General features: G+C 46.0%; 1 protein-coding gene across 1 annotated transcript in view; it reads right to left on the reverse strand.

The window, feature by feature from the left end:
* Positions 1-10,665, reverse strand: part of LOC8035393 (E3 ubiquitin-protein ligase ubr3) — a 77,313-nt gene extending 66,648 nt beyond the window's left edge. The window contains exons 1-6 of the mRNA XM_029990160.4: positions 10,437-10,665; positions 6,610-6,823; positions 5,516-5,661; positions 3,139-3,288; positions 2,120-2,227; positions 589-722 (exon numbers count right to left, since the gene is read on the reverse strand). Of these exons, the coding sequence (XP_029846020.3) occupies positions 589-722; positions 2,120-2,227; positions 3,139-3,288; positions 5,516-5,661; positions 6,610-6,823; positions 10,437-10,647 (963 nt within the window). The 5' untranslated portion in view covers positions 10,648-10,665. The remainder of the gene's footprint in view (positions 1-588; positions 723-2,119; positions 2,228-3,138; positions 3,289-5,515; positions 5,662-6,609; positions 6,824-10,436) is intronic.
* Between the last annotated feature and the right edge of the window lie 14,525 nt (positions 10,666-25,190).

The raw sequence follows: 25,190 nt of genomic DNA on the forward strand, positions 1-25,190 counted from the left end.
CCCTATGCTTTTCCGTATTCTAGTGAATATATTCAATTTAGTGAACTTCCAGTAAAGTTTTCCTTGGGTCCCTTGAAGTTTGCTCAAGTGAGAGTCTACTGTAGCTGGTGACAGGTTAAGAATTCAGGGGAAGCTCTCCCACTTTTTTCTACTTTAGCAGAGCGAATGCAGGAGAGGAGGCCACTTCTTCTCCAGCGATCGCTCTGCTAAAGTGGAAAGAGGTGGGGGGAGCTTTCCCTGAACTCTGAACTTCTCACTGAATACACACTTCACTATTATCTCGTTTCGCCATAACTTGGTAAACAGCAAAATACATGGCCCCAGCGAGCCAATCAGAGTTTCGGGGTGCTCTCCTCCTGCCAAAAGCTTTTATGTGCTTACCTTTGTCCCTCTCATTGGTTCAAAAGGTCATTCATTGTTTGCCAAATTAGGACAACACAAAGTATATAGTTCAGTGAGTTGGCCGTCCTTGCTGATGAGCGACATCTGAACTGTCATTTTGCATAATTCTGCATAATTTAAAGTTTCGTCAACCTAAAGCTTGCTGCACCCTGTACGTGCCCACTCTCGTCTCGTTACACATAGTACCTTGTAGTCGGTGTCTGGCAGCATATTGAGCAGAAAGCAGACCAGCTTCTGGGGAAACTCGAACTTGACCATCCAGAAGACCAGTTCCTCCAGGAAGCTGTTGTGGACGAGGTTGGGCTGCAGGGCCGTGATCTCTGCACGACAAGGTGAGGAGACAAATGCAGCACACTCTGCACGAAGTGGGGTGCCACACATACGTGCAGATGAACAGCTCTGCCACACTCAAATAGATGTTTGCGGACTATGGGTACACACAGAACACTTCACGTCCACAGTCTAATAAGGTGCCGGTGCCATTTTTGAAATACACCACAGTGGTAATTGTGAACAGCCGAGCATATTCGGAAGCATTTGTGGGTACAACCATCATTGTTGCCAGTGCAGGCGGTTTGGGCTAATGGTGGGTGATTCTAACCTATTCAAAGTCTGCCTCTGCTTGGACCCCTTATTTAGCTTGTAGTGGAATGACCAAACCAGTATCTATTGAGATTCAGGGCACCTAGCAATGCCCAGCTGGAATCTGTGTACCTCACCATTGTTCACCATTACGGGTAAGCAATGGTTAGCAAGGTTGCAAATGTTGAACAATCTATTGTGCCAACGTGGTTCATTAGAAGCTTGCTCCTGCTTATTTTGCTCTCTGTGAAAACTGAAAGGATTTAAGTTGTAAAATCTCAGAATGTATAGAAAGAACAGAATGTATAAAAAGTGAACAAAATAGTAAACAAGAATAGATCCATGGCTTCACGTTGCCTCACATGCAGACAAGTGCACTTTTCCACAGTACAGCCATGCACTGATGAGAAGCAGCAGCTGGAGCAAAATGCTGCTGCAAGCAAAGGTTAGGAACAATTTTTGGCTTTTACGAGAACTTAGCTCCAATTGCGACCATAGTCACGACAGTATAATAGAGTGCATTTAAAAGAATGAGTGTAAGTTGTGATAACATACACACTTTTGTGAGCAATGTGAAATGTTAACATAATTACGAATGAAACCAGGCAGGGGTACCAAACAGCTACTTTATGAAATTAACATAAACTCTGGAGCCGAAAATAAAAACATATTAGTTGGTGGTTAGAGGGATTTCTTTAAAATGTTAATGCGCAGTAGCTATACACTGGAAGGACATGCTGTCGACCTCTCTCACCTTCAGTGAACATCTTGTAAAAATCCACTGCAAGGCAAAAAGTGTCGCTAGACCATCAGCAAGCTGTACATAATGTGAAAGATAGGACATAATAACGGTTCTGACCTAGATTTTCCTACTATACATTCCGAGGGTAAAATAATATCCTTCCATTTCTCACAATAAAAAAGAAAAAGAAAAGCTGCTTACACTGAACTAGTAGTACTAGAAAAAGCAGTGAACTGGACTGGTTACACAGCTTTGTGAATTCCTCACAAAGCCGACAGCAATAACACAAAGACTGAAAAGTGCATGAGGTGAACTCCTGAGCAGAGATGAGACAGTAAAAGAAAGAGAGAGAAAAAATAAAAGAAAGAAGAAAGAATGGAGGCAGAAGCGCACCTTGGTACTCGGGTGGGCTCTCCCAGTTCTTGAGCTTGCGCTTGGCCTCCTCATAGCGCTCGTTGTTCTGGCGGATGAAGTTGGCCTTGGCCTCATCCTCAGTCTCCACTGCAGAGAACGGACGTGCACATGTCGAGTTTCGGGGAAACTACGGCAGGCTACGGGCATGACACAAAAAAATATTTTTGAGCCAAACAAACAACCCACACTTTTAAAATCTAATCTACAAAAATTAAGAAAATAAAATTGCATTTATTTTTATTTTTTTAGTTTTTGTTAACACTGGTTCTAAGATTTAGAATCTTTTGATGCTTCTGAGCTCTCACGTGCTGTTTTGGGGGTTGTTTGAGGTCTCGCTCGGTATGTTTAAAATTTTCGTAAACGAAAATAAAATTATTTGCCCGAGAAAATAAAATGCAAAAAAAACCAAACTTGCAATTTATACTTAGTTCAACGTGAGCACATTGGTGAAGTTAAATAAAACAGAAAGAATAATTTATGATAGCAAATACATACTCAAGTTACGATCTGTCTTCTTTATCAGACTTTTCCAGACGACACAGGGTTCACAAGAGTTTCTAGGATTTTGATAAGATCTCCTTTGAATATGTCGCTCCAAATCCACCAAAAGAAATGACTCTTTCTTCGCAGCCTCCGGTAAGTGCTTTTCACAAGGCGACTGCGAACCGTCCAAATACAGCAGTTCTTTCTTCCTTTCCGGCACAGGCGCAGAGGCAGAGAAAAGTAAGAAGCCTGCATATTATGCTTAAAAATAAAAAGCAATTACCTTTTTTTGAAAATTTGACTTTTCCAGATGAGTTTAAATTGTCAAACTATTTACCGATCATTGTTTACACAATCTATTTAATCCGAAATAACTGACGCTTACCGGTATACATTGCACAATTGTGCAACCATGCTGAACAGACACTGAATGGTACCTTACCGGCAACTGATTGGCACCTTATAAGCAGCTGATTGGCACCTTAGTGACGTCGGCCAAAGATGTTGCAACTCACGGGCTGCCGGTCCCGTGAGGATCCTGTAGCTGAGGGGGTTGGTGAGGGCGTTGGTCATCACCTGGCGCATCACAGCCCCCATCTCACTCAGCTGGTGAAGCATGGTGAGGAAGCCGTCGGCCTTCTGTACCGCTTTCTGGTCCACATTCGCTGCACAGCACCCCATTGAGTCGTTTTCACCAACGGTATTACTATTAGAAGGCCCAACATCAATTTTTCGCATATTATGCAGAGGTTAAATGTTGGCACTAAAATTCCAACTATGTGGCACAAACCGCCACCGAATTTCAAGGGTTCAGCCATGTATCTCCCCGCAAGCTCATGTCCACAGCGTGAACATAAAAGCCTTCACATTTGCTTATTTATTCCCAAACAACCCATTTTTGGAGTCATGCCAGGAGAGGGATCAAGCGGTACAACGAAACAATGGCAGCATTGGAAATGCACAACACAAGGGACCCTCACGAGTGGGCAGGTGAAGCTTATACATTAAAGGCAGCAAATGAAATTAGTAATATTTTCTTTTGTCTCTAAACCATAAAACAAATTGCGGCATAATGACAGCAGGTGCCTTAAGATAATCAACGGCTAAAAAAAAAGCATCACAAAGAACAAAAGGCCAGCAGAGACTACGACTGGCTTGCCCGAAACAAACCGAGGCAAAGCCTTTACACCAAGGTGGTGCAAAAGAAAGCATTACTGAGGCTAGCATAGAAGCAGAAAGGCGCTCTTTCTGCAGCTTAAGCTTTGGTGTTGGCAATGTTTTATTTTCCCCACTATCTCAACTAAGGTTTCGTTGCAGTTCATACTGAGCAAGCAAACCAGGCCACATAGTCAAGGATACTCACAAAAAAGAAATCGCCTAGCATACCATAAAATGTAATGAAGGTGCAATAGCACTTGAATGTTTTCTTTTAATGAGCAGCACTTGCTATCAAAATGATATACAATGTGACACGTGGCAAAGGAACTGTGAATGTCTAAAGAACTTCCTTATCTATGCACCTATTCTTTGGAGGAAGTTGCATAATTTTCTCTGAAATGCTGCCAAGTATACAATCCGACCGTGAAATGCCTTGGAGCAACCCATAAAATCCTGTAAGGGCTACCTTCCTTGAGAGATTGCCCATCCCGTTTATCTGGCTAAATATCCGTAACATAAGAATAAAAAAAATATTGCCCATGCAATGTTATGGATGTCCCACGCCACGTTGAACATCATGCGATATATGGGAATCACATCCACAGCGTGATCTGCAGTACCGGTAAGTGTAACAAGCGAGTTAGTAGCGAGTTTCGCGTCTTTTGTTTGCGATCTGCACGTCTGATACCGGCTCGCATGGCACGCAAGTTTGTAGCCAGTTTCTGCGTGTTTCTCGCACCGTGAAACAAGATGCATCCAGTCTGCGGTGTCCTTTCGCGTGACACAGGAGATCACAGGAAATTCTTGTGTGTTTATAGAGTTGTGAAACGCAAATTTGCTGCGTCAGCGATCTGCGGTATAAGCTCCCATGTAACGTGGTTTGTAGCGGGCGCCCCTGTGTTTATCGTTAATTTTTCATCAAGTTTTGCCGTCTCATCCTTAAAGACAGCCCACGTCGTGTTTTTTTACCATTTATATCTTCATTTTGGGTGGGTACCCTTCCGAGATTTTAAGGTACTAGGTTATTCTACTATTACGCAGGTCCTACCCTACTACGCAGCCCCCGTTCCTACGCGGCAGAGGGAGAGGGGGGAGAGCGTGAGCTCATAGCGCCAAAGTGCTTGGCAGCCTCATGTCTGGCGGGGCAAGTCACGCAGATGTGATGCATCCCCGCGTGTCATGCGTGATGCTAAAGGGACAGACAAGACACGAGCTCAGACCGAACAACTCGAGACAGTGGTGACCAGCTTGACAGCAGGAGGGTCATTTCTGACAAGCGCCTTCATCTAGTATTTTCTAATTGTGGTGATAAAGATTGCTTTGCTTTTAAAACATCAAATATCTTTCAGTCACCACAAGCTCACCCCTTACGTACCCCTCCCTCCCCCCCCCTCCCCCCTAAAGACCTTGTATGGCACGATGCTGTTACATCAAACCAACACCTGTGTTCTGCTGCTGACACCCTGTCCCATGGCCTTGCTCTGGTGCGACCAACCCCAACACGAGCAAGCAGGGTCTGTGCAGGGTTCCCGTGTGCAGTCATTACATTAGGACAGGAAGAATGCGGGGATAGCAAAGATTCCACGGCAAAACACAACAAATGAAACAAATACAGCTGCAAATAAGGACAAGGCCAAACGAGAGCAAGTACAAAAAAGGCTTGAGGAAAAAAAAGGAGGCAGTAGGGATCCGAAGCCAGCAGAGGGACGTTTTAAGAAGAGGAAAGGGCTTCACCGGCATCGGCTGCGTCGCTGTGCTCCCTCAGGTGCTGGATGAGCCGCAGGATGACGCGAGGCATCATGGACTCGGCCACGCAGAGCAGGTCGGGAGGCGCCGGGGGCTTGCCCTCCTGGGCCTTGGGGCCGTGCCGGTGGCAGAACCTGCGTCCACGTTACACAGTCACGCTAAATGCAGCAAACCGAGAAGAAGATGGCCCGATAAACGGCCGACTGGCTATTTGGCGCTACAAGACTACAGGGTACAAAAAGAAACATTTAAGGTGTTTTTTTCATTGCAGGAATAAACTGTGCGCTGCCGAAAACTCAGTCTTCTCCCAATGTATCGCAAGCGGTCCGGACCAGATGCTGAAGCTTCAGAGCTTACTGCTATCCAATTAAAAAGTTATAAGCGACTTTCCAAAATTTTTCAACGAGAAAATGGGGACCGTTCACTGTAGCAGACGCCATCCGTCCCCATGCATTTGTCAGCTTTGTCGGCCAAGCTTGTCTGCATCCTAGAAATTTCTTCCCTTATCACCCCCAAATAGTGGCATATTCGCACGATGGAGCTATTCTTCCAGTAGAGGATTAAGCGTCGTCGAGTTCTGAGGTCACGTGTGCAACGTCATGGATGTTCGCCGATCCCTCAAGCCCGCGGGCAGCCGTGGAAAATCTGCCGCCGGCCTACAGAATATTCGCCGTTCCGTCGAAGCGTCCTTTTGGGGAAGGATTGGGGTCGGCAGTAATGAGCTCTGGGGTGCCCTTTTCTTTCTCTTCCTTTTCCCTTCCATTTGTCCGATGAACCCCCGAAAGTCACAAACATGCTCATGAAAAGGAAGACTCCACTGACTCAACTACATGCAACTCCATTGTGCGAACGCTCACTTGGATTTTCTTAACTGCCTCCTCCTCCTGCAGCTCTATGACCCATACTCGGTTTTCTCTAGAGATAAAAGATCTGCCGCACGAATACACCATAAGAAACCTCTTTCTGAGCAGCCAGCCGTCGGTTATCGTTGGCTTCAGCTATCAAAGACGTTGTGTATGCCACTGCTCATTGTTCTTCTACAAGGTGGGGGGGGGGGGGGGGGGGGGGGAGGGCGCACTCACCCGTCCTCGCGCATGACGTTGCCGTCTCCACAGTCGCAGGCCCCCCCCGCCTGGCTGCGGAACATGTTGAAGTCGTGGCCCTGGTGGTCGCCCTGCTGGAAGCACTCGGCACACAGCGACATGCAGGGCGAGATGCCGCACGTGCGGCACCGGTACGCCACAAAGTTGGCCGTCCACACCAGGCCACACGTCGTTGCATTGTCGTACCTGCGCACTGGTCCCACAAAAGGGACGTGGAGGCAAATATCAGGTGGACGTCTTCGCACCATGCCCGGTTAGAAGCTCCACGAGTTGCCAATCGGGGGGGGGGTTCCATTCCCCCCACAATTATGTATTTGAACTTCATTTCCATCTACAAATTTTTAGTGTTTAGGTAAAAAAAAACAAGTATGTTTTATGTATTTTAGTAGTTTTATTAATGAAAATGAGCCACAGACAGTTTATTACTTGTAAAATATTACAAGTTTTGAGTCGTCATTCCAGACAACTGAGGGAAAGCGAAGAAAGACCAGAGCAGCCAGTCATCGACAGACGGTCGTATTGAGGAGAAAATCAAATTTTAAGTTACAAATATGTTTCCTTTATTGTCGGGCTCTAACTGGCACAAGGGGGCACAAGAAAGAAAGATAGGTTCTGCTAATATTTCATTCAGTGTGAAAACACACTCTTCTGCTGCCTTTCGTTGAGTAGCTGACTACACAAGCACCTTTCTCACCCATTTTCCAAAGCCTAAGCATGCACACATTTTGTAATAAAGAAAAGTGCCCCATACACACGTCTGTGTGAATGAAACTTATTGGTAAGTGGAGCCACAGAAAAAGCTAAAAATCATACTCTACTGGAGATAACATTTCTATACTATGTTTATTCTTCTACACTGACATGAGTAAGCATATTTTTTCTTCCAATTGCTTGGTACTGATTTCGCAAGTAAGTTCCCAAGAAAATGGGACATTTGGCTTTATTCAGACAAAAAGACGGAAGGGCAAGTATACACTCTAAAACGGGACTGTCCTAGCCAAAACGGGATGTCCGTCACATGGGGTTATTTTAACGTATGTTAGAGGTTCAACTGGTGCTAGTGTCTATGCAACTTCCGGGATGCAAAATGAAGCTGACAGCAACCAGTCTACTTTTCATATTTAAGTTGTTAATTATTTTCACATATTTAATTTTTTAAATATTGAGTTTAAGGACATGGTTTCATTCGGAAACTTGCTGAGCATCATCGAAAAACACTAAACAAATAAACTTGAGTGCGATAGAAGGCATGCGCTGCATTTTACAGCTTTCTAAAAAACAGCACAACTTCGACGGGTTTTTAAGTTTCGGTTTGCAATCGACAAACGCAGCGTGGTACCATCGACGCTTCTTAGCATCGACAATACCGCACCCCGTGGAAAAATAATGCAACTAACATCTGCTTCGCTGTCCTCGCACAACGCAGCAGAGGCAAGTGCCATTGCCTTGTTTGCGCTACCAGTGTCCGACAGTGCAGATAAATGCATGTATAAAGCTGTTTTAGCACTGTGTTTAATGCCACAAATTCAAAATAAAAAGACTGTAAATGACCAATAGTTTAATTTACATGATTCAGAAATGTGTTTAGCCATTTACTACATTATAGTTTGCAATATTTGCTCTTTAAATCAAGTGCAGGGAAATAATGCACACGCTTTTCCCCGTAGAAATGCATTACTGGAAGTCAATTGCCGACTGGTTGCTGTCTACTTCACTTTGCAACAGCACACTAGTGCCAGATGAACCTCTAGCGTACGTTATAATAACTCTATGATTAGTCACCCTAAGGACTCTCTTATACTCTAATGTTGAGCACAGCGAACATAGCGTAGCGCAGAATGTGGGCCTTTCACTAGCCGGTGAGCAGGTACTCAATACCTGCGACCAATCAGTATTGGTGTCAGCTGCGCTACGTCGTGTTTGCTACACTCGACGTCAGAGTATAACAGAGCCTTAAGTATTGTGAACAGTACAAGCGGGAATGCTGGAGTGCGTGGCTTTTGATACATGCATGCATGCACATCAAAGTAAGCGCACACTCTTGCAGCCCCTCTCCACTCCACAGTTTTATCAGCCTCAAGGTGGCGCAGCATGTATCGAAAGCCACGTGCTCTTAGGTTCCCGCTCATATTGTTCGCGATAGTGAATTTTTAATGGAAAATGTATGCAGTGGCCTACTTCAATGTTGCATAGTCATTTCATTTTACAACAGTACAGTGGTTTCATGCCGTTTCTGGAGGCTCTCATCGTTGTATGAAAGTCTGCTTGAATTCCCGAGTTCTTTTAAAAAGGAAGAGGAACAACATTCAAGTAGACATGATGAAGGTGCACAAAATGTAAATACAGACAGGAGAACAAATGGCAACGCAACCCTTGGGCCAAGTTGGCTGTGTGATTAAGAAGACAGACATTTTATACTTCTTGGGATGAATAAGGGGGATCGGTGGCCGAGTGGGCTAGTGCAAACCAGCTCGGAGCATATGGAGTGAAAGCTCACGCTGCAAAACCCAGAGATCCTGGGCTCAATCCCCACCCCTGCCCGTTTCGATCTGAATGAGCATCGTACAGGTGTGCGGTCGTGCATCACTACTGCGTGGTGAACGTTAAAGACCCCAGGGCAGCGGCTGTAGTGCACTGGCTAAATTGCTCATCTACAGCGAGTGACTCGTCGCATCTTTGAAATGGCTGACCAACTACATGCTGTCTAAATATTCCCACAACCCAAATTATTATTATTATTATTGGGATGAATAAAAAAGCACCTAGCAGGTACTTGCAATATGTCGGACGACTGAATTCTTTGAAGCGCGTTTTTATGTTTACGCAAAAACTGTCCCGTGCACATGAATCCGCGAATCGCGTTACGGTTATCTGTCAACAACGATTGTTACGTGGCCGTCGCAGGGCCCAACGGGGGCTACTCCCGGACGCTACGTGCCAACCTCGCATGCAAGACATTGAAAAGAAAGTCGACTTTCACCATTTTTACTCGGGCTACGCGAAGCGAAATAGCGCGACGCTCAAAACGAAGCTCCCACACACTTCCCACCCGAGCCACGGTATCGCCACACCTCCGTTCACACGAGAGATCGACGAGTCCGTATGTTCGGGCGTTTGCGGAAAGAGTCACAAACTGAGCGAACGGAACGCCGCTGATGTTGATGTGCTGTGACAAATTTCCGACCGCTGGCTCTGATGCCGCATATTAACGGCTCTCTAATTTCGTGCTGGTCTCTCAAACATATGAATGAATCGGTAAACAAGGGCCCCAACACTCGGGAGGGCTTCGGACGAGGGCTCGATTTCACCCCGAATTCCGAACAAACTGCAGACTCCGACAGCTGATCGCTACCGCTTCCGAATCCGAGTGTAAACTGAGGTCGATGTTCATTCATTGCAGTTGACAACTCTTAAAAAACAGCGCTGCGCAAGTGACGCAACGTAGGAACGTTCCCCAATGTGTATACGTGGGCTCGTTGCGCGCAAACTGCGGCAAGAGACGTTGGAACGGCTTAGAGACAAGTCACACGATTATATCTAGCTTGTTCATATTGTCCAAGTTGTTTCGGAACAGTGCAAACGAACAAACGCGCGAGAAAAAACGAATCATCACTGGCGACTCGATCAAAAGCATCGCAAGGTTGGCACGATCGTAGCAGTATCGCAACCACACCGCCATGTCGAGAACGGCGTTGTGAAATTGACAGAAATAATAAGTAGACGCCCCTAGAGGTTCCTTGCAGCATGCACGCGAAGAAATCGGCTCTAAATTCGATGGGAAATTTGAAATTCCACGCAGCGCTCACCTGTCTGGGAGAATTCGTCGGGCGTCTTGCCCCCTGCCATGAGCCATTTGCACCAGTCTATCGTGTCCCATATGTCGATGGGCTTTCGAGGATCCAGAATAATGTCCAATAACTCGTTAAGCTGCTTCGGGTTGGTCGTTCTCGCACATTCCGATTGAAAATAAGCAGCCGCTCCTCTTTTCCCCTTCTTAATTAGCACTTCGGCAGCCATTTTGGATTTACATCTGTCGTCAGTGTTGACAGCTGACGCGTCCGAAACAATCCAGAAATCGAAACTTCGGTCGGCGGTTTAAAATTCACATTCGGTTTCGGGAAAAAAACAAACGATCAAACAATAAAAGCACAAAGCTTAGAGCAAATTTCAAATTTCGTTTGGCGTTTCAATTATCGTGCTTTCTTCCTAAAATCTTACGATGGTGGATTGCTCCTCATATATTTCTGCGTGAGCCCTCAGGAGTGACAGCCCTGAGGTATTTTGAGGTGACAGCACTGAGCCCTGAGGTGACAGCCCTGAGGATGAGCCAACGTTAGGATGAGCCCTCAGGTATTTTAACATACCAAAAGTTTAGCACAATATTTACGTCACACGTCGCGAGACTAATTTTGAGTCTCGTGACGTTTCCGAAGGAAAAGAAACATCTGTAAACTATAGAACGTAATAATATTTTTTGTGTGTTCAGTGTCTCTATACTGCAATCCTATCAAAGCTACTGTCGTGAGCGCGAGCACGCGTGCAAACGATCAACCAGATCAAGCCTCATGCTCTCGCCAGTAGCTTTGACGGCGTCGCACGCTAAGTGTGAAGAGATTCGACAATCGACGTATGCTTCAAAATAGCTTCTTACCAGAACCCACGTAGCATCCAATGTCGTGCGAACATTCCCTGGGTGTTCTGAATGTTGAAGGAACGTTAAACACCATTCGGAACGTTCTAGGAACGTTTGTATGCGAACATTCCTTACAAGGTATGCTGCTCAACATTCTAAAAACGTTTGTTGGCGAACATTCGTATGCACAATGTTCTCGGAACGTTCCCCTTTGAACATTCATATGTGCAACATTCTTAGAACGTTCGCTTCCGAACATTCCTAGAATTTTCGCAGGTGAAGCCAACTTTACGGAGCTTTCAGGCAACCTGTGTTTCGAAACACCATCCACTATATGCCACTTTGTGCCAAAAATATGCAAATTAAGTGGAGGTTTTGGAAACTTAGCATAAGGGATCAGTTTTATCTTGTACGAGTGTACCGAGGAATGTGAGATAAGGTGTAGGAGAAAAGCAATGGTCTTCAAAATTTGATAATGAGTTTGGCACTCACTGCGTATGTAGAGGGGCAGTTTTGAATAGACCCGATTTTTAGCATCTCCGATTTAATACCTTGAAGAAGGTATGTCCCGCTTGAGTGTGGGATGCCGTAGGTATCTGTTCTTATGCTCCGAGTGAGTAATCGGTTATGTATGCCGCACGTATGATAAGTAGTAGTAAACTGCCGTTATAGCACAGGCTGTGGCTAATGCGCTGGTAAAGCCGTCTAGGTTGTGCTAGGCCTAGAAAAAATATATTTAGATTAAAAAATATTGATCGCTTTGAGATTTATTACAACAATATATGTAGTACGGCTCAGTGGGGCTGTAAGGTAAGCAAGCTATAATTATAGAATCTTTGTAAACATTCCTCAAAGAATGTTGCAGACGTTCTTCGGATGTTTTGGGAACGTTCTTAAAACCTTGTTAGTCGTGCTCAGAATGTTCTAAAAATATCACCTAGAAAACATTCCCCGAATGTAGCGGTAAGTGCCTGCGCCACATTCTGACAACGTCGATAGAATGTTCTTACGTAAATTTGCAACATTCAGAGAATGTTGCAGAAGTTCCTTGGATGTTCTGAGAACGTTCTTAGAACCTTGTTAGGATGTTTCAATGTTGATTGAATGACCTGGTAATGTTCTATGTCGTTCTCAGAACGTTCTAAGAATATCCCTTTGAAGACATTCTCCGAATGTAGCGATAAGTGCCTGCGCCACATTCTGACAACATTGATAGAATGTTCTTACGTAAATCTTCAACATTCCAAGAATGTTGTCTATGTTATTTTGAACATTCCCGGAATGTTCTCAGAACGTTTTCGTGCTACGTGGGAATGTGCCTCGCGACGTAAATTGTTCGAAAATATTTTAGAAAAATTATTTCTGTGACACGTTTAAGTATATATATATATATATACAGGGTGTTTCAGAGAACTCGGGCCGAATCACTTCTGCGAAAACTATTCATCGCAACAAAAAAAAGGCTTGTGTCGTTTTGGTCGTGGGCCAGGGGCCTATTTACGAAAATGATTGAAGTCCGGGATAATTAACTTGTTAATTATTTTTGCGTAATATAAATTTTTTAATAGGGAATTGTAGTAGACCGTTCCCGCAGACCGCTAAGCACCCGGATAGCGCTCCGTAATCCGCCAAAAGACCTTGAACTATGCAGGGAAGGCTGACGGCGCGCATGCGCAGCTGCGGCGTTTTCTTCGGGGATAACGTAGCGGAGGAGAAAAACGATCTACTACAACTCCCTAATATTGTGTTTAAGGGCATGATTTCAATTAGAAAATTGCTCAGCATCATCATTAAACAGTAAATCAACAAATTGCAGAACGATAGAAGGCACGCGAAGCATTTTACGGCTTTCCGAAAAACCGCACAAATTCGACGGGTGTTTAAGTTTCGGTTTGTTACCGGAGCGCATCTCCGCCCCGACGGCACCGCGGCCCGCGAAGAGATAGTGCAACCAACCTCTGCTGCGCTGTCATCGCTCGACGCAGCAGTCTGGTTGCACTATCTCTACATGGGGCGCGGTGCTGCCGGGCCGAGATGCGCTCCGATAACAAACCGAAACTTAAAAACCCGTCGAATTTGTGCGGTTTTTCAGAAAGCCGTAAAATGCTTCGCGTGCCTTCTATCGTTCTGCAATTTGTTGGTTTAGTGGTTTTCGGTGATGCTGAGCAATTTTCTAATTTAAACCATGCCCTTAAACACAATATTAAAAAAGCTAATTAGGCTAAAAACATTAACAACTTAATTATCCCGGACTTTAATATTTATCTTAAATGGGCCGGGCCCCTGGCCCAGGACCACAACGCCACAAGCCTTTTTTCGTTGCGATGAGTAGTTTCCGCAGGAGCGGTTTGGCCTGCGTTCTCTGAAACACCTTGTTATATATATATATATATATGTCAGGAAGATGCAGTGTTCTTTTAAAATAAAATTCTGGGCATTCACGAAACAGCTTTTGGGCAAGAACCTCGTTGGGCGAGACTCGGATTCCATGCCATTTCCGGCGATGGTTTCTCAAAAAGGGTCATGGCAGATTCACACGGCATCCTTTCTTCAACGACACCTGAATGTTTTGAAGTTGCACGATCCGTTTAGAGTGGATAGTTCGTAATCTGTTGTAGAAACGTGGAAAAGAGAACAATCCACGCTCCTGTCACGCGTTATCCTTCGATCTTGAAGATCTGTACAATTCGATACCCCACGGAGGAATGTTAGGCGCTGCTAAAGGGGTACTAAAACGAAATTTCGGCACTTACATTTTCGTCTATACGTGCTCAAGGAGCAGTATCACATCGGACACACCAATACCTTGTTAAAAAAGACACGAAAAGGTATTTCAAAACAAATTAAACGATTAGCAAAGAGCACCTGGTGGATGTCGTTAAAGCCTCATTTGTAATGCCCGTCTAGGAACCTTGACAGGTAGTGACGGCGCAAGCTGCCAGCCGTTACAAAGGGAACAGCCAATATTCATCCATCTATCCATCCAACTGTTTCACCAAGAACTACAGATGGGTTGGACGTGACGTCATTCAATGAGCGCTGCGATGACCACCAGAGAAGAGGGCAAGAAGGAGCTCCCCTCTTATCAGGACCCTCTTTTCTGCCTCCCGGATTTGCACAGGCGTCGCCATTCTTCTCAGAAGATTATAGAATATTAACCCGTCACTCAAAATTCTTACAAAAGCAGCTTCCCTTTCCTCCTCTTACATGGTGGTCAAAAGTATGCGATGCTTTGAACCTGACGTCACCCCGACAGCTTATGGCCAGCACAAGAGAAGAGTGGAGGGGGGAACTCGCCACTCAACGGGACTCTTTTTTGTGTTTCCCAGACGTCACTCTTCTCCCTCTACAAGATTATAGATTAACCCGTCACTCAAAATTCACACAAAAGCAAAGTTGCGGTTAGTTGCGGTGACCCGATGGCTGGCGTGCTTCGACCGCTTCGGTGGCTGGTACGGCAAGGGCATCCTGACAACGTCAGCCTCGCCGCAACTTTGCTTAAAAAAAAAAAAAAAGGGGGGGGGGGGGGGTGGTGGGCGAGATGTACTTTGTCGGTGACAGATCAAGAATAGAGCCACTGTATAAAGCTCCGCTTCATATAGTGACACTAGTCAAGAACGAAGTGGAAGCTCCTCCCACCTCTTTCCACTTCAGTAGAGCGAACTCCGGAGAAAAGGCGACCATCTCTCCACCGTTCGCTCCGCTGAAGTGGAAAGGGGCGGGAGGAACTTCAACTCCACGAAAGGTTCGTGAGCGAAAACGGGCTTCGAAAAAAAATTGAGACGTCGTCCTGTCTATTTTCTTTTCCTTCTACGTTTTGATGTTTCTTCTCTACCCCAGTCTCAGGTTAATTCAATATGGGTAAAAAAGCACATTCATGCAATTACTACAGACATTTGTTCCTTCAACCTCAGTTCGATGGGAACATGCGTCTCCTTGGTTTGCGGTCAGTCTAAAGCTGATGTTAAATGAAAAGAAGAAGTTCGGAAGTTCGGTCGTCATTTGACTCTTTCTCAAACTTGTGCCAATCTAAAATAAAGAAAGGAAACACACACGCACGCATCCACCCACTCACTCACCCGCTCACTCACCCACTGACTCACTCACTCACTCACTCACTCACGCACACAAGCACGCACACACGCACGCACGCACGCTCACTCACTCACTCACTCACTCACTCACTCACTCACTCACTCACTCACTCACTCACACTCACTCACTCACTCACACTCACACTCACACGCGCGCTTTATGACTGTAATAACGTATGTGTAGCAGAGTTATCGCCGACAATACTGTGTATGTTCTAGATCAGAGGTCCCCAAGCCCCGGCCCTAGGAGGCCTTCCCACCTGCCCGCGGCCCGCTACCAGCAAGCACGCTGCTACCGCCGCAAAAATAAGCGACTAAACTCTACGTCTTCGGATTCGCGAAATGTGGAATATTATTTGTGTAATCCTAATTTAAACATCAGCAGATACCGAAACCGAAACCTTGGTTGCGTCAGGCAATATTGGTCTCGGGTCGTCAGAGTCATGGTCACGTGACGTCGAACCACGTGGTCTTGTGACGTTCGGGAGGGAGCGAGAAACGGGACACGCGACGCGGGCAGGTCTTTTTTTTTTTTTTTTTATTATTGGACGCGGGCAGGTCGCTTCGCATGGCGTGGACGGTGATGGCCCGGGGGAGAGGAGGAAGGGGAGAAGACGAAAGAGGAGAAGGGGAGCGGAAAAACAGACCGATAAGCGCGCAGAGCAGCGCAAACTAGCGCATCCGTGTTACGGTGATCACGTGAACGCCCGGTCAGCCAACACCGGGAGGAGAAACTTATGACGTCATCGTTCATTTTCGCTCTGAGAAGTAAAAACAAACAAAACGTGAGAATGACGTAGTCATGCCTCTGACGTAATGACTCAACGTTTGCCGCTCAAACTCCGTCGCATTGACTGCGCTGATGATTGCGCCTCGCGCCGCACGCTAGAGTTGGCAGATTTCGGCGACTTGGCTCACTTGAAGGTTTGCTGGTCAGTTTATTAAATATATAAACGGAATTAGATCGTAATATTTGACGTGGGGTCTTCCTATAGGTGACATTCACTTGACGTCACTCGCTAGGTTCGCTGCCATCGCCCACCGCGGTCGCCATCTTCGAGGTCTCTTGCTATCGCGAATGCCATCTGGCCGGACCCTTTGAGCGTGGTTTAGCAGTATTTTACAACTTTAAAGGGTCTTTTTGATCGAAACTACGGTTTATTCTTATACTTTGGTTCTTCTGAAGCGTTGTGGGAGTATTTTTTGTGTGTTTTAGCTTGTTTTTGTCGCAATCGGACTCGTTTACCGCGGCCGCGTTGCTCCCTCGGCTCCATGAAGCGCTCCGTGTCGCCCGCCGTGCCGACGGCGGTAGCTCTTGCAAGAACTAATTTTTCTACTTTGGTGCTTTTGCAGCACGGTGTGATTACTCTTTGTTTTGTTTTGCTAGTTTCATTATTGTTTTTCTCTAGCTGATTTTCTGTACTACGGCCGTGTAACCGTGTGGCTCCATCGCCGCTGTGTCGTACATACGTCGTGCCTTCGGTGTTCGTTCCTGTGCAGAAACCTACCGTGCGGCTCACAGGGTGCGCAGCTTATAAAAAATGTGGCGCATTTTCATTAGCCCAAGCGATTTAAAAACCGCATGTAAGCGATTTGGCGAGCGGGAAGACAAGCGACGGCGACCCGCTTCGCTGCCGCTCGGTCACTCGCTCGACGAGGCAAACCGCATGAAAGCGACGGGAGGACACGACCAAGGCGAGGAGCGCTAAGTTTTCTAGAAATCCCAAAACCGAGCTACGCGACGAGTGACAGTGAAGGGTGAACCGCATGTAAGCGATTTAGCGAGCGGTGGCGACAGCGACGGGAGTCGGCGACGAGCGACGGGGGTCGGCGACGAGCGACGGAGATTTCTCGCGGTCGGTCGTCGCGTCGCTTGGCTTTTGGATTTCTAGAAAGGGTCGCTTATCGCCTCGGTCGCATGCTCCCGTCGCTTTCATGCGGTTTGCCACGTCGCGCGAGTGACCGAGCTACAGCGAAGCGGGCCGTCGTCACTTGTCTCGTCGCTGTCGCTCGTCTCGTCCCGTCGCTCGCCAAATTGCTTACATGCGGTTCAGCCTTTACACACGGTACTTGGCGGCAACAAGGAAAACGGCCCGCCCCCGAGACCAACTTTTCTTCTCTCTTCTGTTCAACGAAGCTTCAACGATAGGAAATTAGCACACACTAGCAGCGGACGATCGCGTAGCGTACCCAAGCCAGTCAAACCGAGACCTCGAAGATGGCGGATCGACGGTGGCGCTCCCTGGCAAAATCGAACCTGCAGGCTCAGTGAATACCACCTATATGATACTGAAGAGGGCTACATAGTTTTCTAAATATCAAAAATGAAGCGGAGTTTCCCTTTAACCAAAAAGTTTGGTGACCCCTGCTCTTGATCAAACATCAAATTGAAACACATTTGTGGGGAAATATTTTTATCATAAAAATTGAGGGAAATTATGCGGAGCGCAATTCGTCCACTTTTCTTGCTCTGATTGGCTCTGATTGAAGGATAGTGAAGGATAGACCTCGAAGCAAGCTGCCTCGAGGTCTATACCCGCTGTCCTTCAATCAGAGCCAATCAGAGCTCGACGTTCTTGACGTCACCACAACCCCTGCAAAGGAAGCAGACGAATTTGGGCTCCGCCTAGTCATTACATGATTCAGCCTCTGGAAATAAAAATTTCGCAAATATTATGGGCAGCCTAACTGAGCCTTTACGAAGTGCGGTAATGTATAAGTAAATATTCGTGCATTAAAACTTCTAGAAAACTATACGAAAACATCAATGAACCCCTGGAAAGTAAAAACACATAAAAAGACAAAAACAAAAACAACAAAACAACAACGACATATTTCTCAGGAAAACTTAAATTATCTTTAGTGTATACTTTAAAATATTCGCCCTGATCCTGGGCGGGGTAGTACGGATATTTTAAAGTCGGAATCGTCCTTGCGATGTACAATTCGTTTCACAAAGAAAAGATAATAACAAGTCCTATTCGTAATTTATACTTACCACACTATAAAGCGTCCCGTCCCAATATTTATTTATTTGTAAGTATATATTTTATCTATAAAGTTATACACGGCGCTCTTTTTGAACCTTATTATTAAACAAACCATGGCTAAAAAAAAACAAAAAAAAAACAGGCACGAGAATATAAACATTAATTCATTTAGAATTGTGTGGTGCAGAAGCGTTCATATCAATGCCAAGAGTGACATTTGAAAGATTATGATAACACGGCAATTTGTGAGCGGGAAGCAAGGAAGAGCGTAGTGACTTTTTTCACTCGCATATTTGAACTTCACTCTTTCTTTCTTATTTGTTTATTGATTCACTTTGGGTGATGGCATTGTTTATTGTCGACAAAATAGCCCTGTTTTTTAAAGACAAAATAGAACAAAAATAAGTGTAAACAAAATAAAGAAAGCAAAAAAAATATTTCAGAAAACAACCTCTTGGATAGCAACTGCAGTTAGCCTGGAACTCGGTATTATTGCCTCCGTGAAGGGGAGTGCTTATAACGGCGGAATTGATGGACCTCTTTCTCTTTTTTGTCGCCGAAAACTCTAAACTGCCGTCGCACACCTTCTATATTTTTTTTCTTTTCAGATTTTACAGCGTCGTCTTCTTGAACTCTCTGCCGCTCTCGCTAGAATTCGTGTCGGTGTGGAACTCCCCATTCGGGAAATGAAAACGGGTCGCATCAATTTCTTCGTTGTTTGTTATTTTTTTCTTTTTTTAAATCCCATTCCTGCCGTGCCAAACGGTTCCGAATTGTTTTCTCAAGCGGTCCTGAGCAGAAATCAGCGACTCCGTGGACGTTTCCACGAGGACAATTGCCGTCAGGCGGAAATGGTACGTTTGTATTTTGTTTTCTTTATTTCCGTTTTTGTCGCTTCTGAGATCAGAATACCTATTTCTACTTAAGCGCCGTTCACACATATGCAACCGAGTAAGACCGAGAGAGACCAGACCGGTTTTTAAGCCTCTTGCGACGTCTTAGGACCGGATGCGATGCTGCGGAGCTGTTCCTAAGAGATCGCAAGAGGCTTAAAAACCGGTCTGGTCTCTCTCGGTCTCCCACAAAAAGAAAAAAAAGGGGGGCGAAGGGAACGCCACTTGGTGGAAAGGACGTGAAGGAGACAAACAGGAGACTTGTCCACAGGTGTTCTGCAGATGTGAAAATGTGTAGATATATTTGAGAGAGTTTCCAACCTGCTCGATGTCGGTCACGTGGGTCATGGGTGGCGTTTGCAATGCGATCTATAAAGAAGTGACGAAAGCGTCGATCGTTTGCAAGCGTCTCAGCCTTTCCGCCCGCTTTCCTTCTCGCCACCCGACAAGGCAGCGCATGCGCATTTCCGATCAATCGGCGCAGGAAGCGTCCGCCATTAAATCCCCCTGGTGTAAGTTGCTCCCTCTCTACAATCTAGGCTCTCTACAGATGTGCAGCAGAAATTGGCACTGCCTGATAACCAAAACGTCAAAAAAAAAAAAAAAAGAAAAGGTTGCGTGCCAAATTAGTGAACGGCATCTGGCATGCCCCAGCCAAGTACGGAAAATTAATTTAGATCACCCGGGGATCTTTTAGCGTGCAGCCGACCTTCCAGTGTCACGGTGCTGACAGCACGCCGAGATTTCGAGCCCTCCAACTGCACATATGTAAGAGGGTGGAGGATGAAATGCAATAGTTCCGAACTTACATCCATGTACGCAGGCGACCGTCGTGCCGCCAAGCCCCTACCTAATCACGGAGATGCCAACGCAGCAACACCATCATCTAGCATGTTTTAGACGTGATGGGTTGCGTTAGAGTGCGGGGCTTCGCTCCAAGGGTCGTCTGATCTCTCCGTCCAAGACTACACATTTATCCGGTACACTGCGACCGCTAGCCACTGTGCCTTTATTTATTTTTTGTTGTTGTTGGAAGGATAAACCTATTATTATTATTATCTATTTATTACATGTACCCTCAGGGCCTTCGGCACTCAAAAGGGAGTGATTACAAAAATAAATGATGATAAAGTAGGAAAAAAAAAAAAAAAAGGCGTGTATCCATACAGTATTGGCTAAGGCGTCGTCAAGCAGTTGGAGGTCTTCTATCGAAGCTGTTGGTACGGGAAGGCGATTCCACTCTTTTGATGTGCGTGAAAAAAATGACAAAAAAAGAAAGAGCATTAGTCCTGCACGATGGGACACCGACCTTATGGACGTGATCTAATCGAGACGAAACGTATTGGGGAGGTAAAATAGTTCGGGACGGAGATGGGGGCCAGAAAACAACCTGTGAAAGAGGCAAAGACGAAAGGTTTTACGACGACATGCCAAAGACGGTAAGTCGGGGCTGGATTTCATTGTGGTGGTGCTTGCAGTTCTGTTATCCTTGGACAGAATAAAACGAACAGAGTTATTCTGGACCATTTCGAGTGAGTGAATTAGATTTTCCTGACAAGGATCCCAGACTGAAACGGCATGTTCGAGTTTTGGACGAATTAATGCTTTCTAATGTAAAAGTTTTAGAGATGAGGGAACTTTTGGCAAAAGTATGTCAAAGATATCCCAACATGCGGCTGGCATTATTAATTGTATGTGTTATATGAACTGTCCAAGTAAGATTTGATGTGATATGAATACCAACATATTTAAACCTTGTCACAGCGTCCAGGGGCCAGTTATGAATATGGTAAACAGGTAGATTATTATTTTCCTAGTCACGCGCATAAATTTACAATTGTTGATGCTCAATTTTATGCATCACGTTTTGCACCAAACAGAAAAAGCGTTAAAGGAGCGAGGCAACAATTTTTGTACTTTGCGCAAATACTGCTTAAAACGGATCCCTATGAAACACGCGTTCGTTTTTCACCCCACGCAATAGAAGTCCCAGAAAAAAATTAAAGAAAAACGAGCAGCGTTCACCTCCTCAACTCGCAGCCAGAACAAGCGGCCACGTGATCTGGAGCCGATTATATGCCGCCAATGTTGATCATAGCCACGCGCTGGGGTTGGCAAAGCGCAGGACACGCGCGCTGAGTTCCAGACATTGTTATGACTCGGCTGTTGTCGTCGTTGCAGCGATTGGACACGGGTCACGACCCGAATGCTTCTCGAGCTAGCAATTATCACGAGCCCAAGTCGAGTGCCCACGCAATGCTCGGGTCCAATCTATGAACCGCATTCAAATATCGTCACTTGGGTCTACTGCGATCCCCATGTTACGTCATCAAATTTTGCAAAGGAGAGATTGAATGAAAATGATCGCTTTTGTCCTTGAAATTACACCGCAACAAAGGAGTTTCTTGGCCAGTGGCGTTGCGTGCGAGTATCCTTGAGTCCCAGGTGTGCCAGTAAGCTCGTGTCAAGTGAAAAACATTCCAATTGAATATCGTTGCGCCGGTCCTTTAAGATCAGACTGGAGCGTGTTGATGTCATTTTCACAAGCTATTTCTTTAAATACAACACAGTTATTGGCAAACAAATGAATATGGGAAGATACACAAGAGGGTAGGTCATTAATGTATATAAGAAAAAGAAAAGTTCCGAGCACAGAGCCTCGGGCACTCCGGAGTGAACGCCACTCCGCTGAGAGAGACGATTATATTAGCTACAATGATCTCTTTCAAGCCAGATAAGTTTCGGATCCGGGTTAATGGTGCAACCAACTTATCCTGGATCCGCTCACGATGCTTCTCCGGGTCGGGCAGGGGCAACACTTAGGACTCCTTGGGTTCCGAACTTTTTCTCCACATGCTACAAGCTGCAGTGTTGGCTGTCCACACAGTAAGTCATAACGACGTTTCCGCCCTCGTGCATTTTCGGTTCACGCTTCTCGTCAAAGCTCTGATAACTCTGCAGTATGGCAAAACAGCCGACGCTGATGTTTTTTGCACAGGATACTGCGCAGTATTTTTTCAAAGGGGTTTAGAGATCGTCAATCCTTTCATTTTTGGGGGGTTACTATTTAGGATCCTGATGGTTATATGATTACTTTCCAAAAAAAGGAAACCTATCATGGGTAACGCTCAGCATGAATAGGGGAGTGTTATGAGATGAAACGATCGAGTTGCTTCCCAATGGTCGTGAAGTTACAGAAGAGAGACAGGCCAGATGATGAAATGAAAGCAGGCAAACACCCACCCACGTATAAACACGAGGACGCTGATTTTTAGGAAGCGCACAGAGTCCGTGGAATGGCCGAAGCGTAGAGGAGCCAAGCTCCTCATTCATGCCACGACTCTTCGCTAGATTAGCTCGGGCGTTTTGTTTGTTTTTTGTGGTGAGCGAAAGACCTGCGTGAAGGAGCATGGAGAAGAATCTTCAATTTTGGAGCAGCTGCCACCGAATATTTTGAAGTGGGTCTCCCAGCCATACATATAAAAAATACACGCTCGCACGTACGCACGCACGCACGCTTGAATAAGCAATGGTTCAAACCTCCTCCTTATCGCCGCAGGTATTTTCTCGGTTCAAAAGAATTTGCTTATGGGCCCTGCAGCGTTTTTACGAGAAAGGCGTAAATTTATTTGCGTACACATACATAAAAAAGTATGGGCTATTGTGGAGTTGTGCCGACGCAGCACGACGAGGCTCGACGAGTTTCAGAGCGGTATTGGCAATGGCTACAATTAATAAGCTGCAAGCCTTCGAATAGCGGCAAAGCACTTTTCAATTTCCTTGTTGCTAAGGTCGTCTTTCACAAACCGGTTCTATTGTCTTCGGAACTTAAAGAAACCATGAAATGATGGTTTATCTTCTTCCTGCTTAGCTTTCCTCTTCAACTCAAAAGCGAAATGAGAAATTACGCGGTGGAGATCGGAGACCGGCATGATGACTTCAAGCCACGGTGCTCCAAGCGTACACCGTCCTTTTTATGCACACCATGGAACCTGCCATTCGCAAGCGATGATAAGTGCCGTCAGTGCACTCATTGGCCACGAACGCGAATTCAAATATTCGTTGGCGAATTGATTATTGACGAGCGCATGCGTCCGCGCGACGCATTGCTCGTGTCCAACGCGGCTCCCTCGCTCGGCTGGGAGAACTACCGTTTGCGACAGAAACAAATACTTTACATCACAGCCACGTGATTTAACATGTTGGTGGCCGAGTCTGGTCGAGTGGAGGAGGAAAGCAGGCGCGAGTTTTCATCTTTTCTTTCTTTTGTTTTCGCAAAACTGGAGGCAAGAAAACGAAAACAGATTTCTTATGGACATTATAGATGACCATAAAACCCATAAAAAAAAAAAAAGCTGGAAAATCATTTCATCGTTCCTTTCATGAAATCCCTGAATATATTTAGGGACTCGGTAATAAAATAAGTGATCAATAAAGAGCCAACAGTTTGGGTTAGGCGAGTCAACGACAGACACTAGTTCTAGCAGACGCAGCCGACTGACTCTACGAGCTAATGGGACCAATCACTCAGCGTCAAAAGCGCAAGTCACTGGGCCTTTTTTGTTCATGAATGGTTCAGCCATGATAGAACATGTACAGAAAATGACGATAATGCGCTTTTATCGCTGTCTGATAGGTCCCATGAGCTCGTGGCGTTGGCCGCGTCTTGAAGGGTAACTCCGGTCAAAAGTCGAACCAAAATAAATAACTGATATTGATTTACGGAGACGAAATACGAGCACCGACAAAATATTACACGAATGGGAAACTGCGATGTACTAAAACCGATATTAAAATGCTGCCACCAGCTTCTCAGCGGGTATTCAGCGGGTTGGCTGTTCTTTAAGCAACCTTGTGCCCCGATGTCACGTTCGTACTGCCACTTGTTTCGCCGTGTTTTTCTGCTGCGTTTTCAGCCGTCCCAGCGTACATCTTCTGCTTGTTATGTTATGTTCTACCGGCCGTATGGTTGACTCCCTGCTTGCTCAAAGGCGTCATCGTGTTCGACGGTGGCATTCCCTGGCGGCCATAGGTTAGCTTGTTTCTGCTCAGCGCGAGCTTACGATTAGCTTCCACAACGCTTCTGCAACGCGCTTTGCACACATCCAAGATTGTAGTTGTTCTCAGAAGGTAAGTAGGGGATCATTCTGAATGCCGATTGAATAGCTTAAAGCTGCCGCACAGTTCAATAGGGAGTATTCACTGGTGGCCATATCTGTGTGCGAGGCTGCTGACCGCGTTCTGACGGCGATATATTCCTCTGTTCTTTTGCAACGTGCATTCCACACCTTCAAGATCGCCGGTCTTAGCAGGCTATGAATGTGAGCTCGTTTTTAGCATGCGCTTTAGGAAGGAGAGGCACGCGCTCACGAGCTGAGCAGTGTTCGATTTCGAATCCTGGCCGTTCCGTCTCTGCTAAGCCTTCTTGCCTTGTAAAGCGTTTTCTAATAACTTCTCGACCCCTGTTTCTGAGGCCAGCTGGCTGAACGACCACCGCCACCGCCACCCCCCCCCCCCCCCCCCCCCCTCCCAGCCTGGGAGCGGGATTTTCCCGCTTCCGAAGGGACAGTGAATCCCCACGGACATTCGCAAGCCAACCCTCCCGGAAAGATCCGGAACCCACAAAGAAGGAAGAGCGTGGCGAGTTCAGCCCACCCTTACCTGCCCGGAAGCAACCCCGAGGAAACACCTGCTAAGAAGTTAGGACTCGTTTACACTGTACCGGACGAAGAACTGCAAGCTTACTCTACATATAAGCGACAGCTCCTGAATCTTACTGGATACATGAAGAACAAGACAGCTTCCCTTGACCTTCAACAGAACCAGGCCGCTATTGCCGAGTATATGCAGAACAAAGCAGTTACTGCCGAGTATGAGCAGAACAAGGCTGCCATTACTGAGTGCATGCAGATCAGGGCCGCTTTCCAAGAATACAAGCTCCAAAACTCGA

The sequence above is a fragment of the Ixodes scapularis genome, unplaced genomic scaffold, assembly GCF_016920785.2.
Source record: "Ixodes scapularis isolate PalLabHiFi unplaced genomic scaffold, ASM1692078v2 PGA_scaffold5__190_contigs__length_132052651, whole genome shotgun sequence".
NCBI classification, from domain to species: domain Eukaryota; kingdom Metazoa; phylum Arthropoda; class Arachnida; order Ixodida; family Ixodidae; genus Ixodes; species Ixodes scapularis.